Source organism: Chinchilla lanigera, unplaced genomic scaffold, assembly GCF_000276665.1.
Source record: "Chinchilla lanigera isolate Chin_1 unplaced genomic scaffold, ChiLan1.0 scaffold00001, whole genome shotgun sequence".
Taxonomy (NCBI): Eukaryota; Metazoa; Chordata; class Mammalia; order Rodentia; family Chinchillidae; genus Chinchilla; species Chinchilla lanigera.
In genome coordinates this window covers 7,382,487-7,399,561 of record NW_004955402.1, presented here as the reverse complement: position 1 = coordinate 7,399,561, position 17,075 = coordinate 7,382,487, and the positions used below count along the sequence as shown (strand labels likewise).

Here is a 17,075-nt window from a genome sequence, read left to right as displayed (position 1 = left end):
AACTTGCAACGATCCTCCTGCCTCAGCCTCCCGAGTGCTGGGATTACAGGCATGTGCCACCACGCCTGGCTTTTCTTCTCAAGTTAAGTAATTTAGAGTATGTACACATGATTAAATAGTATCATGGTTTGTTTCTGAGATACATTCAGTCTTGGTGGTCTTGTAACCTCCTTCATTGGAAGATTTTAGAAATAAGTGTTTTTTATATATATGATTAGGTACAGTCTTGCTTGAGGACCAGAAATAAATTTCAAGTTCTTTTAAATTCATATTCATTTTTATAAAATTAAATACTATGGACAGTATAAATCAAAAATTATATTTTGATAATGAAGGATAAACGAGATCATAATATTCAGTGAAATAAATCAGACACACAAACTGGAATATTATGTGGCTTCTCTTATATGAGAGACCCAAGCAGAAATAATTAAAGGGCAACAGGGAGATAGAGCTTTTCTATAAGAAAAGGAGACCTACAGGCAGAGGCAATGGGGAGGGAAGGCAGTTGAAGATGCGCTATGTCAATGCACCAGCCCCCAACAAGGAAGGGAATCATTATGTTCTGCAAACATGGACCGATGACAATAAAATATTAACTGGAGAAAAAGAAGGCCACCCTACATTAAAAAAAAAAAAACTGTATTTTGACCATGGGGATTTGATTAAGACACGATTCCTGCCAACTCTCCCGGACCTCCTTCCTGTCGCAGAGGGGAGCGGGGAAGCCTCCCTTCACGGCGCTGCTCAGAGCGCTTACCGTCTCCTATGAGCACAAGGCTGGAGTGGCCCGTTGCTTTTCCATCCTGAATCTGGAAAGTATACGTCCCCTCGTCCTCGTCCTGCAGCTTCTCCATGAACATCTCAATTATGCCGGTGTTTCGATCGATATGCATCTTGTATTTCTTCATTTAATGAGAAAAGATACAGACAGAAAAAGCGGTAAGGCAGACATCTTACCCCAGTGACAATGGGCCTGCCGAAATAAAATGAACTCCAAAGAATAACCATTTTAATAATATTTTTGACAATTTCTTTAGAATCTTGTACCCCCTTCAAGGGAATATATGGATACATGACCTAGACCAGAATTGATTCCTGAATAGTTTGTGATATAATTTCTTACATCTAAATAAAGCTTTGTCACCTCATGTTATAAAATGTTCTCAAAATTTGTTTTAGATTCCCATTTTCCTTTCCAAGTAATATCATCTGTAGTTAGGAGGATCGCAGGAAACTGCAGGCAGCTCGGTGGAAACGTTCACATGGAAACGCACGCAAGGCGTGTGCTAGGCGGTTCCTAAACACCTGCTGGTAACGTGTGACTAAAACCACGCTACAGTCTTTGAAACCCTCTGCTCTCAATCAGTTGAAACAGCCCTTGCGGGCTCTTTTGTCTAGACAACCCTCTTTCCGAGTGCAACGGCTCCTGCATCCTTTCGGGTTGACGGATGAAGTGTTGCTGTAAAATACACGACACAATGAAGGCTTAGGTCCGGCCCAACTCCGTGCGCCTCTCACGGCCCAGACGCCCTGCAGGGAGCCCGTCTCCGGCGGAGCCCGGGTCCGCCTTGCTTTGACCCCGGCTGCCTCCTGCGCCCTCTTTCCCTCTTCGAGCACAGCGCCCAGGTTGTGGGCGAGCAGCTCTTCATGCTCTCCTTCTCGGGAACCGGCCTGACACCGCACGTGTGCGCACGCGTGACAGCATCAGTGCGCGTGTGCGCATGCGCGGGAAGAGGGGCGCGTCTGCACACACGTGCCTGAGTGTGCGCTCTGGCTACGTGGCAGAAGGTGGTGCCAATCACGCCTTTCCTGCCTCCCCCGGATGGGCGGTGGCCACGCAGTTGAGGAGGACGAGGGGAGGAGTGGGCAGCTGTGGACACGCGAGTGCTGCTCTGGCTGTGCGGTCACTGTGTGTGTGGGAAAGGTCCACACTGCACACAAGGGGTGCTGCCAATGTCGCCGTCACTGAGGAACCGCAAGTGTTCTACAAACACATCGCAGTAGAGACAGGGGCCGCTAAACGCGGAGCAGCCTCACCTCCTCCCCCTCCAGGTTCTGCTCCTATGCCAGCAGCGCCCGGAGCGCCCGGGGCCTGACCCCGCCTCAGCCCGTGGGGCGCTGGCCCACCCGGCTCTCTGGCGGCCCTGGGAGGGCAAGGGAGCCAGATGCTGCGCCTGCACTGCAGAAACTGTGCTCGCGTGAGCCCGCTGACATGTGGGAGCACACAGAGAAACAACAAATCCGCAGAACTCACGTCGTCACGTGTCCCAAAGCCGTGAGAACGTGCCATTCGTCCCGAGTCTAAGTCTGGACAGTGAGGATGTACTTCATCTGTTGCCAAAAAGGCAATCAATGAAGATACTGCTTTTTCTAAGGCTCCAGATAAAGAGGTCCATCCCCGGCCCACACACACACGTAACACAGCAGGTGGGTTGGGTTTCTGAGGCCGGTAACTTGCATCTTTTAAACAACTCATTAAGGACAAAAGACCTCGCGTTTGGGATGAGTGCGCCCAGCCCACCCGGGGATGCCGCAGCTCATGGGTGGGAGGTGCTGGGTTCCAGCAGCTAGCTCAGCTCTCACGTGGTCTCCGTGCTTCCCAACTTGCCTGAGGCAGTTTGGTTTGGCTGCGGTCCTAGGAAATTATTAACAGTCTCCCTTTTCATTCTCAACAGTGCTCCAGTTTGGATGAAATGATAGAGACAATCTGTGGATTCCCTTCACTTTTTTTTTTTTTTTTGTCTTTTTGAGACAGGGTCTCCCTATGCAGTTCGGGCTGGCCTTGAACTCATTTTGTAGTACAGGCTGGTCTTGAACTCGCAACAATCCTCCTGCCTCAGCCTCCTGAAATCCCTTCAATTTTTTTAAAAAAAGTGATAAGGTGTAAACTGGCCCACCCCACTGGCCAGCAGCTTTCATAACAATTTATCCATATTCCTATAGGGCATCCTCAGTGTGCTCTACAATAATACATTTAAAATGTAAAATGTATGCAACCTACCGGTCCTTCAAAAATTTCCTTCTCATTAAATATGTAGTTGACCTTGGCGTTGCCAGAGAGCTTCTCTGCCTGCATCCAGAACCGGACCTGACCTTTCTCCAAAATTTCCACTGCCAACTCTGATTTAGCTGGGACAGCTATGAAAAAATGAAAATAAACACAGTAAGTAATTACGCTGGCATCCCAGGGTGGTGGTACGGGCTTTCTAACAAGGGAGCGAAGAGTCAGCTGCAGTGGCACTGCCGTCCCTTGCTTCTAAAGCCCGGGAGCAGGGCAAGCGCTGTGGGAAGGTGGCAGAGGAAGGGGCAGAGGACAGGGTGCCCGTCCTGGGGTGTCACCCCGGCCCCACCGCATCTTGTTGGTCTCAGCTGCAATCGTGAGGAGGATGAGCTCACCCCTAGGGGCACGTTTACTGACACCTCCACTCTCTGCGGCGGTCAGGTTATTCAAGGACAAGGTGAGGAAGGATGAACAGAGTCCTGAGTGGGCTCCAGGAGGGCCGCGGCGAGCCCGGGTCTGCTGTTAACAAGCTGGTGACATTAGGTGGGCTGCTTTTGATCACCGGTTCTCACCTGACATGCCCAGGTTAGCCGAACAGTTCTTTAGCTCTAACATCCTAAGAATACTCAGAACATTTAGCAGAGGTTCCATTCTTTTTAAACAATTGAACTGACCTTGAGGCTCTTTTCACAAAATTTAAAAAATAAATCTTAGGAAGGAATTAATTTGGATTGCACAGTCTGCCCTGCATATCTGCAGACTTTGTGCCCACACATTCAACCAACTGTGGATCAAAAGTAGTTTTTTTTTTAAAAATTGCATTTGTACTGAACATACATAGATTTTTTTCCTTGTCATTATTCTCTAAATAATAGGGTAGCTTCTACTCAGTAGCACAACTATTTATATAACATGTATATTGTATTAGCCATTATAAATAATGTAGACATGGTCTAAGTACATGGGAGAGTGTGGGTAGGTTCTATGCAAATGTCATGCAATATTCCTTCAGGGACTTGAGCACCTTGGACTTTGGTGTCCATGGGGACTCGTTCCCCATGGAGGTCAAGGATGATGTATACCTGTCCCCATGGATGTCAAGGATGACTGTATGCCCGTCCCCGCGGATGTCAATCACGGCTGTATTCCCAGCCAGTCATTTAGACGCTATCTATCTCAATGATGTGCCGGCTCATTTTAGTCCCCAAACCAAGCTCAAGTCTTCAGAGGCTGATCTGTGAATCACTACACAGCTAATTTATAAATATATTTTATAATATAGTCACCCTATAGTGGCTTTCTTCACCTAGAACATAAAAGAACCAGATGGTGTTTCTGATTTACACCTGGATTGCTTACGCCACTGGAGTCTCCATGAAATTGAAAGAATTGGCTGCCACCTCTCAGAAGTAGGTGTTAAATTTCTTGTAACTGGCATGTGTGTCAGGAAGGCTCTGCCAACCATGGCTTCCTATCAGATGGGGCCCAGGGCATATGCTGCCCGCAGCAGGGCTGCTTCTCACCGTTGGGGGTCCTTCACGCCTCAGTGTCTTTAGGGGAAATCATCACGCTTTCCTTTCTCTAAACTCTTCTTAAACTTATTTCAAAAAGTTAGCAGGTCTATATTTCACATTACAAGCATGCCAGACTTGTGGCAATGCACATTACTGTTTCTTTGCATTTCTCCTAAATCGACCCTTTTCCATTTCCGAGGGTGGGTGCACCTCTGCCTTACTCCTCCACCACACGTTCAGCCAGGGATCTGGTTCGGAACTGAAGGATGCCCAGCCTCCGTCTGCTGCAGGGAGGTACCGCCGTGGTGGGAAGACGGGCCTCTGCGCCGCACCCTGACCTTGAGTCTGACTGCCCCTCAGACCCGTGGGCCGCACCCGCCAGCGAGGACGCTGCCCCTGCGAGCGCTCGAGAGGAGTCCACAGCACAGGGTACGGAACTGCGGGTCTTATCGGAGCTCATCAGCCTTAGTGCTCCTCCCCGTCTGATTTACAGATGAGAAAACCGCACCCCCGGAAAGACTAGCCACGGGTCCGTAAGGCCAGAGCCATTCCCTCTCCTCTGGACCCCTCCTGGCCAGTCTTCCCCTCTGGTGGGCGTGAGGGCTTCCCAGCGCGGGCAGGCATCCGGGCACTGCAGGTAAAGCACAGGTGCTGGGGGCGAAGCAGGCGCGAAGCTCCTCCCTCCCGCATTCACGCTGCTCTCAGTAGCCTTGGGGGAGTAGAAAGCCTCTGCTAGGGAAGTCTGGAGACCCCCGTTCTGGGGACCCCAGTGAACCTGGGGTGGTGAGGGCACGGGAGGGCCGGCCTGCAGGGGCCTCCAGCTCCTGTAACGTTCACTGCCCTTCCTGAGCCATGAGAACATCGTGTGGGGAACGGGGGCCACCACGGATTGCCACAGAGCAAACGTGGCAAGTACCTGTGCGGAAATAGCCCACCAGCTGTGCGCCGCTGGCCTAGCCGCTGGGCTTCTTCGGGCCTCACATTCTTAACCTTTACCATGGAGTTGCCACTGTACTGACCCTTCCAAGGTCATTGTAGATTCAATGATACACTCGTTTAAATACCCCATAAAGAGCCTGGGGTATAATAAGTGCTCTATAAATGCTGGCTACTAGTGTTTCGGCATCTCTTTCTCCCTCCAGGTTCTTTAACAACACCCTAGAACTATCAGGTGTAAAATACAACGTACGGAGAACTAAGAGCACATACGAGCGTGTCTACGCTGAGAACGTGTGCCCGTGTTCGTCTGCATGTATTATTTGTCTACAGGTAGGACAGGGGCCTGTTGTCTGCCGTCCCCAGTCCTGTGGAGCCCTCCACCCTCAGTTAATCTGCCTCCCCACACCGCGATCTAGGAGCGGTACCCGCAAGATGCGCTGTTGTGCCCTATTTTGGGGTTTATATCCCCTCCCCTTTTTCTCAGCTCTAAATTTCCTTCAGCTCTTTTCCCTGGCAGTAAGTTTGCTCCCAGCAAAATGTGTTATTTGTAGATTTAAAGCATATGCTTAATGGCTTTCAAAATATTTTTGAAACCAGCTTAGCGTAGGAGAATTCATAGTGCTGCAGGTTACTCATTTACATATTCTTTATAAAATCTCAAGGAAAAAACGACTAGATTAACATGGCAACAGTGAGAGGAAGTAGGTACAAATCGAGAAATAAGACGTGTTGCTTTGATCCTAGCATCAGATCTCTGAAAATGTTCAAGAAGTGACCTCACCAGTTGACAGGAGGAGAAAAGGAAAGGACTAGAGCTGTAACATGTACAGGGCTGCTTCAACCGGCGACAAAAGTCCCCTTGGGTTAGGGATTCATCTTTGCGTTCATTTTCAAACGTGCCCTTGGTCTCTCCCTCTGTGGCCCCCGAGCTGCTACAGAAAGTCTGCGCAACCCTCTCCCCAGCTCCGGCAGTGGAGTCCTCAGAGGTATGCAAGACTGTGGGTCTCAGGGTGAATGACAGCAGCATCAGGCCATTCCAGCTGCTTCCTCCAAGTGCACACGATCATCGCCCCCAGGGAGGCCCAGGCAGCTGAACCTAACAGTGACCCTGGGCACGGTCCTCTCTCATCTCCGTCCTCTAAGCTCAGGGTAAGTGCCGCTGGAAGCGGCTGCTGCCTAGACGCTTCGTGTCTGCTGTCTGGCTAACTTTGCTGGTGCTGCTGCTTCTCTGTATTTCAGCTAATGCTTGAGAGCAGACAACGCACAGCTCCAGGTGGTGTGGAAACGGCTGTGTGCTGCTGCTGTGGACCATTACAGTAGCCAAGCCCGGAAAACAAGGCAAGGAGTGGGCAAGGGAAGTGAGCGCTCGGGTCCGCAGTGAGCCCAGCATGCAGACTGAAGACTGTCCAGGCTAATCTTCTGCTTCACGCAGCGTGTCAAAGCTACTCATGCTGGGACTTCTTCCGTTTCCTGAAAATGGCTTGCCTAGTGCCGCGTGACAGGTTCTCCTCGAGAACCCAGAAAGCTTCACCCGACATTCACACCCTATAGCACTCCATCTGCTCCTCTGTCCGAGAAAGATTGTGCTGAGAACATTACAGCTGAGGCCAGTGGTCACCCACGCTCAGCCTCATGGTCAAGCAGATCGTGCATCGTGCTTGGGGAGTAGAAGAGAAGCTAGGTGCTGACGCAACACACACACGCGCACGCGCGCGCACACACACACACACACACACACACAGAGACACGTGTATAAGCGCAGCCTCCCCCAAGAGTTTAGGGGACTCTCTGGACCCTCCCCCTGGAACAGTCCATTTATATGAATATGCAGAGCTTTGCCATCAGTTGGGACAGGGATACAGTTTTTCCGGAAACTTTGCATTAAAGGAAAAATATATTTAAAATATATTTAAGGAGTAAGAACTTCTTTGAGATTCTTAATTTAAAAGAAGCATGTACTTCGCCACTTTGCATCTGTTCTCTCAGACTAGGGTGCGCCTTCCCACCCCGCCGGGTTGCGGGGAGAGATCCTATCAGGCCAGCGGAACCTTCCGGGTGTTATTTCACACTTCTTGTTCTTCTCTTGGGTGTCAAGTGTGGGATTTAATCTTTCATGTAGGAGGTTCTTTATTTAAAGCTTTGTAAATAGTTCAAAAAGATTCTTTTTCTGGCCAAGGCACTTTGCCCTATTTTGTAAGCGTTAGCGATGACAGGCCCTGGCTTAGACTTTCTACGTAGAGGTCAGATTCTATTATTAATTGCCAACACCACTTAGGAAGAAATGAGTTTGACATGTAAATGAATAAACCCTGAAGACAGATATGTGATTCTAAAATGTACAGGCAAAAGTGAAGGACTTATCCCCCGGAAGTTGCACCTGTGCACCCTGATACTTCTCTGCGTGACAAAGTGTGGGCATATTTTTAATGTGAGTGTCTTGGTTTTTCTGGCAAGTTAAAAGGCATCGCTCCCAGAATGAGTTCCTGCTGCTACTGACGAGCCATCAACTGCACGCTCTCAAGGCCTCCTCTCCTAACCCCGCCAAGCTGCGGTCTGATCCACAGCAGAAGTTGCCTGTGACCGAGACTGCTCAAAGCCTGGGAGTCTGGTGGACACTTACTTGGGAACTTGTGCTCCTGGCTGAGAGCTAGTAAACGTTTCAGCTCTGTAGGGAGAAACAGAAAACAATTAAACCATGAACTACCACAACAAAAGTCACACAGGAATGACTGAGAAACGAAGGCGACTTCGGTCTGTGAATGAACTGATTTTAAACTTACCATCCTCGTCTATTACGTAGCTTGACGCTATCCCATCCGTATCTGTTACGTCACAAGAGTAGATGCCCAAGTCATCCGTCCCAAGGTCTTTGAAGGTCATTTTTGTCCTTTGGAACGAAGTATTTTTCTCAAGCAAGGCTGTGCTGGGTCTCTGGGGCTGTGACTCCCCTGTCTGTAGCCCCTGCACGTGGTGCACTGCTCACCCTCAGGTTATAAGTCATTTCACTAGGGAGGTCGTGGTGCTCTTCCAGGGGCTGATGGTGACAGGGTGGTGCTGGCACCACTGTCCTGTTCCCTGGCTCCTACATTTCTGACTGCTGTAATTGTGCATAAAGGTATTTTGCAGGTTAGCCTGCTCTGAGAAGCCTAAATTTTTTTCCCGCAGACCAGAACGTGCCGCGGTAAGCCTGGGTGCTTCTCCCGGGTCCCTGCCTGCGCTTCCCTTCTCGGAATTTCTCACACGGCTCTGGCACTGTCTCCCTGTATCACCTCAGTGTCTTCAGAGACCGGATCTGTTTCCTGTTGTGTCCCCAGCGCCCTGCGCCCTGCCTGGCACTTCCCGTGTGGAATGAATATGCGAACGGGTCAGTGGTCCTCCTCGCTGTGCTTCCCAGCTTTGGAGAGCTTTATCACACTAGTCAGTGTCTAAGATCAACCAAATGTTTAAATGTTAAGTGCAAAAAACTAGGGGAAAAGATTCTATCATTTGAGTTTCTTTTCTTTGACCAAAAGAGTTTTACTTCAAAAACTCTGGAAGGTATTTTGTAAGGATTATTACTTTTAAGGCTTGTATTGTTTATGGCTTTTTCCAATGCTAGACATAACGTGTGTGTGACTTCACCCTCTGATCCCTGGTGACGTAAGTAGAAAGCAGTGAGCTCACTTCCTGTCCCTGCAGCGGCAGGAAGCCCGCCCCTGCGGCCCGAACACCTTACTTGTTGCCTTTGCTTTCCACTTCCAGCCGCGGGGAGTCCTCAGTGCGCACGTAGTCTTTGGACCAGGTGAACTCTGAATTTGGAGTCATCTGATCACATTCGAAGTTCAATGAAATGACCCCGTCGTCATCCACATGTACAACAACCTCCTTGGTTCCTAGGAGACAAAAGAGAAGCACTGATACCGTGGAACTCCTTGCCTTCGGATCTTTACTTTAGCCTTAAAGCAAGGCTCAGAGCCTGGGCCGGGAGAAGCCCCAGTTGCTCGTGGTGGACGGCCCTCCTCCCTCTAAAATTCAGCTTTTCTACATACGTCCCATGGAACCTAGCAAACATGCCCTGTCTCCTGCGTGGGTGGAGCCAATGGACAGACAGTCCTGCGAGTCCGTGCCAGAGGGAAATCTGGTTGATGTGACTGATGATGAAGCCATGTGAGTGGACTGATTGTAATGTGGGGTCCAGGCAGCCTGGGGAAAAGGAAAATGGAATGGTCCCCATCAGCCTGAATTCCTGAGTTTTGCTTCAATAATACCAGGCCCAATCAGTCTTAAGGAGAAGATAGAAACAGACCATAAGCCAGACACGGTGGCGCGTGCCTGTAGTCTGAGGCAGGAGGATCACCATGAATCTAAGGCCAGCCTGAGCTACACAGTGAGTTCAAGGCCAGCCTGAGCTGGATAGTGAGAGTTGAAGGGGATAAAGACAGACCATAAGAATTGCCTACACTCACATTTTCAGTCTGTGAGTCATTTTAGAAAGGAGAAATAAGGCTGGGCATGGTGGTGCATGCCTGTAATCCCAGCACTCAGGAGGCTGAGGCAGGAGGATCGTTGCAAGTTCAAGAACAGCCTGAGCTACAAAGTGAGCTCAAGGTCAGCCTGAACTGCATAGCGAGATCCTGTCTCAAAAAAAAAAAAAAAAAAAAAAAAAAAAAAAGAGAAAGGAGAAATATACCAGAACTTGCTTTGCTGATGATAAAATCATAAATCAACTTACAGAGGGCCCTCTAGATTAGAGTAATCGAAGCCAGGAAAAACTGTTATTGAATTATGTGGAACTCTGAGTGGAAATGAGTTTCCAGAGGTCTAGTATGTTTTCAGAGGACAGATTTTTGGATTTTAAAACAACTTAGTTAGTGTTTTGAGCTCTAATCAGTTATACCTGCATCCAATATAGCAATTCGAAGAGAGTTTGTACAGCGCAGGAAGCAGTCACATCTATGCTAGATCCAGCTTGAAAGAAGCACAGTGTTCCACTTGAATTTGTTACACTCATTCAACTGCTAGCCTAAACTTGGTTGGTTTCTATTACTGTATTTCTGGGAAAATTAGATTCAGCCTCTGAAAGGTATAGCTTTACTTTCTCAAAAGTACTTAAATATCTTCCAAAAGCAATTTCCCAAAGGAGTGATGTTTTCTCTCTAGATTGTATCCTAACAACATCCTGGCCTATTGTTCAATGACTTTTGTCACAAGGAAAGAAAACATCGAAGTCCTTCCGGGGAGGCCGAGAGGAGCCCTGGGCCCATGGGTGATGCAGGAACTCCGTCCCCAAGCCTGACAGTGGGTCTAACTTCTTTCCTACCTATGGCAGTGCGAGTTTCAACTAGACATCTCCAAAAAGTGACTTTAGCAGAAGGAAAGCTTACAAGTACACTCATTCTAGGAGGTTAAAAAAAATTTTCTTTTTTTTTTTTGAGGCAGTGTCTTGCTGTGCAGTTCAGGCTGGCCTATGTAGCCCAGGTAGGCCTTTAACTTTCAGGAATCCTTCCTGCCTCAGTCTCCTGAGTGCTGAGATTACAGGCATGTGCCACCAGGCCAAGCTTTAAATTCCTTTTATTTTTTAAACAAAGGATTATTTTCTTATTTGGCTGCATACATAGATAACCTGAAATAATGATCAGTTAAAGTCTCAGTTGTTCTTTAAATGCAACATGCACTGGGTACATATTCCTTGTAAAGACTATGCCTACTCTGTTGGAAATTGCAGACCATATTTTATTTCCGGTGCTAAGAACACACGACTAGTCCTCAGCCCGCTGTTGTAAAGTAATGGTTGAACAAGCGCTTTTGTTAAAACTTAAGACCAACACTGAAGAGTGTTGAGGCGTAGAGTTATAACCAGATCGCACGGCTGAGCCACCAGAGAACTTGGCTTGTACGTCTTGTTTGTGTATCTGCATTGCTGTGAAGAAGACAGACGTGACGGGTGTTGACTCAGCCTTGCTTTGCCTGTACTATCTACTCTGGAGGTGTGACGGCGGCTCACGTTAATCACTGTCTTACCTGTGGTCCTTTGTGAAAAGGAAATGACTCATCTACACACTTCCTGCTTACAGAATTAAAGGCCTGACTTAGGTTGACAGCAGAAAAATCTTGCTTAGGTGGATTCTTCTAAAGAGAAAGAGGTGACTCTCCCGCAAACAAAGGAGCCACAAAACTGGCAGAACTCGGACCAGGCCACGAGTTTTGCCTTTCTCCCAGTTCTTCAGGCAACTTTCATACTGGAACGCCTCACCTCTTTGGGTCCTTGTCCCTGACCTCGAAGACCTAGTGCTGATGTGACAAAGGCCCTGTATGAGTGTCCCGAGCACGCCGGAGACTCCCGTGGGCTGTCATTCACAATCTATTCAGACCTCACTTCAGATACTTGGTGCAAATGGGAAAAACAGAAGGGAAGTCGCTATCAGCGTGGACACTGAGCCTAGGAAAGTGACAGCAAGAGGCGGCACGGAACCGAAGAACAGGCACAGAGATGCTTAGAGGAGGGACAGACAGCGCCTGGTCCGGTAACATCACTGCACTGCAAGCCGCACCATCAATAAGGTGGGTGCTTGTGGTTCTGAGCCACGGAGGACAGGAACATCCGATCCGGTGTACTGCATCCAGATCTGCAAAGCACCTACTCAAATGTACAATGTGCTTTAAGGGAATATCATCAAAAAGTCTTAAAATTTTGAAGGATTGATGCTTTAGTAGCAAACCCTCAGGAAAACAGAAAATGGAGTATGTAAAACAATAGTTTGTTCAGATTCCAGAGTGGGCAACTTTGGTCCCAAACCCAGGCTGCCTGGAGGATCTACGGAGCAGCGATGCTTCGTTTCCATTTTAATCTCCTGAGTTACCAGGAGAAGAATTAGTTACCTCCTGAGAAATCAGTTTCTACAAAGTTACCGGTGATCTTCTCTGAAAATGTGAAATGAAATGAACAGTGTTATTTGTTTAAAAGATATTATTAAATCAAAGGTATTATTTTTAAGTCTCTAGCAGTATGTGTGCTTCCACCTCTGAAAGTCTCGCCTTTCTCATATAGCTCAGTTCTAACATAAGAAATGCAGTTATTCATACAGTTAGAAAATGATGGGGTAATTTTTTGAAGTCTTGGGTTAAACTTTGTAACATAAAATTAAGTAATGGCTAGGAGAGATTCAGGACAAGGTAGGAATTAGCTGCAATGTGGACGAATGCCTGAGACAGAGGTTATGTAAGTCAGCACATCACAATCAGTATACACTGGGGTCGAAAGGAGCACAAATATTTCTTTAACTGAAGCAGACATCATTGTGGCTAGGGTGGGTACTGGCTAAATGAAGGCAAAGTCGCTGGGCATGGTGGTACACGCCTGTAATCCCAGCACTCGGGAGGCTGAGGCAGGAGGATCACCGTGAGTTTGAGGCCAGCCTAGGCTACAAAGTGAGCTCAAGGCCAGCCTGAATTGCATAGTGAGACCCTGTCTCAAAAGACAAAAAATAAATAAATAAATAAATAAATAAATAAATAAAAGAACCTAAAGTAACCAAGTAAGAACAGTTAGAACTGTGTTTGGGCACTGAAGGTTTAAAAATGGAAACTCACTAAGATGAATATTTGCACTTTTCTTTCTCTTTTCTTTTTTTTTTTTTTTTCATTTTTATTTTTCAAAAAGCTGCACTACTTGTTCAGTGTCTTAAGCATGAGGTTAAGTTTGTAAAGGCAGAGGGGCAGCCTTGCATATCTTCCCTACACATTTACATGTGTCAGGGGCTAGATTGGGAAAAAGAAGCTTTGAGGAAGTCAGTTTAAAATGGCAGTGTTGCCAGGCGTGGTGGCGCACGCCTGTAATCCCAGCATTCTGGAGGCTGAGGCAGGAGGATCCTTGTGAGTTCAAGACCAGCCTGGGCTACAAAGTGAGCTCAAGGCCAGCCTGAACTGCATAGTGAGACTCTGTCTCAAAAAGAAAAAAAAAAGAATTTAAGATGAGCTGTCCCTAATCAGCAACCCCACCCTAGACAAATCCTAGAAGTAGACACGGCTGCGCACAGATGGCTTTTGAGGCCCTTCCCAGCAGGAATCCCAGCCTGGGATGTGCTAGGTACGGCCCAAGGCTACAATGAGCTGTTGCAAAATCAACCAACTCCACCCTGCTTTTCTCTTCTAAATAAATAAATATGGAATTTAAGTTAAAGCAGAGATAAAATCTCAGTACACTGCTTACTTTCCTATACATTTTATCATCTGATGAGAATTCTTTTCTACATTAGCACTCACATATCCAATCTCTAAGCTTCAATTATTTGTCCTTTTCTGAGATATCTGTGAACATTTTTTAAAAACCAGAGTGGAACAGGATAAAGCAGATAGAAGTGAATGACCTCGGTCTGCCATACTGACCCCGAGCGGCCCTGGGTTTAAGGTGAGGATTGCTGGGTGCCCTAGCACCAGGGGCCAGGTCATAACCTCCGCTGGACACTTCTTTCCCAACTTGTCCTTCCTGACCGGGCCTGTCTCACAAGGTGCCGGGGATTAAAGGCATACGCCCGGGTCACCAAACAGAGCTATACTCAGCGGCATTATTTTCTCACCTCATGGATTACCTCCTGTGTAATACACCAGGTGACCAGTCCAGCGCTTCGCACATATCCAGAGAAGAACAGCTACTACTGTGAAGGAGCCCCGCGTGTAACACGTATTTCCCAGCCTGCTTTCAGACCAGCGTTACCCAAGGAGTTATACAAACACTGAGAGCCGTGTTCGAGCTTAGCCCTAGACGTTACGATTTCTCTGGCCTGGAGCAGAGTCTGGGATACCAGTGTTATCAAAGTTCTGGCTTGCTTCTGAAGCACAGCCAAGGTGGAGAGCTCCCGTCGCCGTAGGTGAGAGAGGTCAGTTAGTAAGGGCCAGGCTTCCTGCTTCGGAATCCTTTCAGAGGTCCCAGGCACACATGTGCCTTCCAGCCCTACCAGTTTTAGATACTGGGATCGTAATGTGCCTCTGGTGACTAGGTTGTCAGCGCAACCCCCACTCCTCCTTCCTTTCGGAAGTGCCTTCTCCTCCCCTGCTTGTTCTTGGTGACCCAATCCTAGTTTCCCGTAACCCCGTTCCTCCTCGGACCCCTACCCACCGCCCTGTTCTCTGGCAAGAATGCCTGCAGCCTACACGCTGCCCTCACCATCTCCTCTGTCTCCATCTGATCCCACCGCCCTGGCCTCCTGCTCCACCCCAGCCGGAAGCAATCAACCACAGGTGCTGTTTTCAAAATATCAAATACCAGGAAGGGAATGGTTTTTTTTTAGGTACCAACAAATCTACACTAACTGTGTTTAGGCTATTCCATTTACAGGCTTCTTTAGCTAAAGGATTTCAGGGGAAAGCTCAACACAGTCCATTATCATCCGGAGCCTCATTACCAGCACAATTAGACTTTGTAGCCGTGGCTGGGCTGCGTACAGCTGCTTGCCTATTTTTTGACTTCAAAGGGAAACCACTGATACTGCGAAACCCAGGGATTAGGTTAACGTTTCGCTGGAATTCAATCACATGCGAGGTATCTTGTTAGACGTGTGGTTTGCTGTTACATGATAAGCTTTATTTTCTACCTGAAATCTTAGGAGTGTACCCCCAAAGAAGTTGTTTTTCTGAAATAACAATCCAAGTTTCACACCCCATATCCTGAAACTGACAACATGTCTTCCCCCACCCCTCCCCTGTCCAACACAGAACAAATGCACGGTAAAAGTGACAGACGCGTATTTAACGAGATGAACGAATACGGACAACTTCAGGCTACTGTAAGTTTTCACGGCGACACGGCATGTGGCACTGTCTCTCGATGTCTGCCACACTTCTGTAAGGTCACTCGTTCCTCACACTCGAGTCTACAGACTAGTCATAAAAGAAGCTGAAGGCAATTACGGGAACAACAGGAAGGGGCACGGAGCGCCTCACACCTCAGCAGGGGCCTCGTTTCCTAGCTTACGGCCTCTGTGGCTGTGGAGATGTTTTATGAGCGTTGTCACCCCGTGCTGTAACTCTGGCGCTTCCACTGGATGGCAAACCCAACGTGTGGACTGACGCCACCTCCCTCCCAGGCCCACGCAGCACCTCCAGAAACGCATGTCACAACAGTGAAGCTGCCTGCGGCCCGTGAAACAGGCTCCAATGTCACTGGGGTGTTGGTGCTCCCACGTGGGGAGCACGCTGGGTTTGGGCGTCCCGTCCCCAGACTCTGGCTCAGCCGTGAGCCTGCGCTTCCCGAATGGGGTAATACGGAGCTCACTGTGTCCACGTCCGCAGCGGTTGCTTGGACCTGTGTTCCAGAAAGGAAATGGCCACAGAAATGGCCTTTGGAGGCTTAGTGCAAGTCCGTGAAACGAAACTCTCACCCAGGGGGTCGCGAGCAGACCCTTTTCTGGTGGCCAAATTCCCTAGTGATGGCTCTGTCGATGTTGTGCCTGGCCATCTGCCATTCTAGGGCTACTGATGAGAAAACAATAATAAGCACTGTCTCCAGATACCTGCCACACATTTATAAAGGTCACTTTTGTCATGGCCATGTCTAAAACTAGTTGAAGAAAAGCTGAAGATAGTTATGGAAAAAGAGGAGAAGGGGAGAGAGTTCCCCAAAGGGAGGACTTCTGCTGAGATTTTTCAAGCAAAAGGTAGTAAAAGGCGAGTTTCCTGACATTCACAGAACAAATACAAACTGAGAAGTAACTGGTTAATATTTTTACCCTGTCCTGTTTCCAGTGCTTTCTTTCATGTAACTTTAATGAACTGCAATATATAACTTTAAAATGATACAGAGTGAATGATAAAAGAGTTGTTATTATGTAATGATCTGAAACTCCGCGGGCAACGCACACTCTAAGCTTTGTTCCCCTAATGAAGGGCAGACTGTGTTCTCTGCTCCAGCTTGGCATCTCCCAGCGCCTCAGCTCAGTGGACCATTCAGGCGGCACCGCTGTTAGCTTAACCCGGGGTCAGCGAACTACGGCCCGTGGGTGGAGTCTGTTCTCTGGTCTTTTTGGGTCTGGCGCACAAACTAAGGATGGTTTGTATCTTTCTAAACAGTTGAAAAAAAAATCAAAAGAAGATGAATATTTCAAGACTTGGGAAACTTAGTAGAAATCAAATTTGTTTTTTTTTTTTCCTCCGGTACCGGGAATTGAACTCACGACCTTGCGCTTGCCAGGCAGGCACTGTGCCGCTGAGCTAAATCCCCAGCCCCTAGAAATCAAATTTGATAGTGCATATAAAGCATAGCATGTGGTGTACGTACCTAACGCACATAATAAATGTCTCCTGGAGCAGTCACGCCTACTGGTTTACGTATTGTCTGTGGCTGCTTCCACACCATGGCTAAGCTGAGTAGTTGTGAACTGGACCATGTGGTTATAAAGCCAAGAGCATTTGCTAGCTGCCCTTCAAAGAAAGTTTGCTGCTCCCTGGTTAGCTTAATAGTTACAGGTACGCATGTCCTGCATTTCTTTAAGCGCTGTGCCTGTGAACTGGGTCACTCCAGCCTCCTCTATGATTACAAGATCTTACGGGGCTTCACAGATCTCAATATTAAACCAGAAACACTAAATCTATTGGAAGAGAAAGTAGGTAAAAACCTCGAAGACATAGGGGTAGGCAGAGAGTTC

The 17,075-nt window shown here is 48.0% G+C and overlaps 1 protein-coding gene and 1 long non-coding RNA gene across 4 annotated transcripts in view; one reads left to right on the top strand and one right to left on the bottom strand.

Annotated features, from left to right (window-relative positions):
- The window catches only part of Myom1 (myomesin 1), a gene marked incomplete in the record, with an annotated part of 124,812 nt that overhangs the window by 18,665 nt on the left and 89,072 nt on the right, over positions 1-17,075 (bottom strand). The window contains 5 exon segments of the mRNA XM_013518619.1: positions 761-905; positions 3,005-3,141; positions 8,078-8,122; positions 8,238-8,344; positions 9,173-9,329. Coding sequence (XP_013374073.1) covers positions 761-905; positions 3,005-3,141; positions 8,078-8,122; positions 8,238-8,344; positions 9,173-9,329 — 591 coding nt within the window.
- On the top strand, positions 3,082-8,065 carry LOC102016212. Of its 3 annotated transcripts, XR_001235805.1 has the most exons (4): positions 3,082-3,166; positions 4,718-4,947; positions 5,661-5,787; positions 6,421-8,065. It is a non-coding gene; the product is annotated as an uncharacterized LOC102016212 (long non-coding RNA). The 3 variants fall into 3 exon arrangements; XR_259042.2 differs by having other exon boundaries at positions 3,152-4,947; XR_001235803.1 differs by having other exon boundaries at positions 3,152-4,947; positions 6,387-8,065.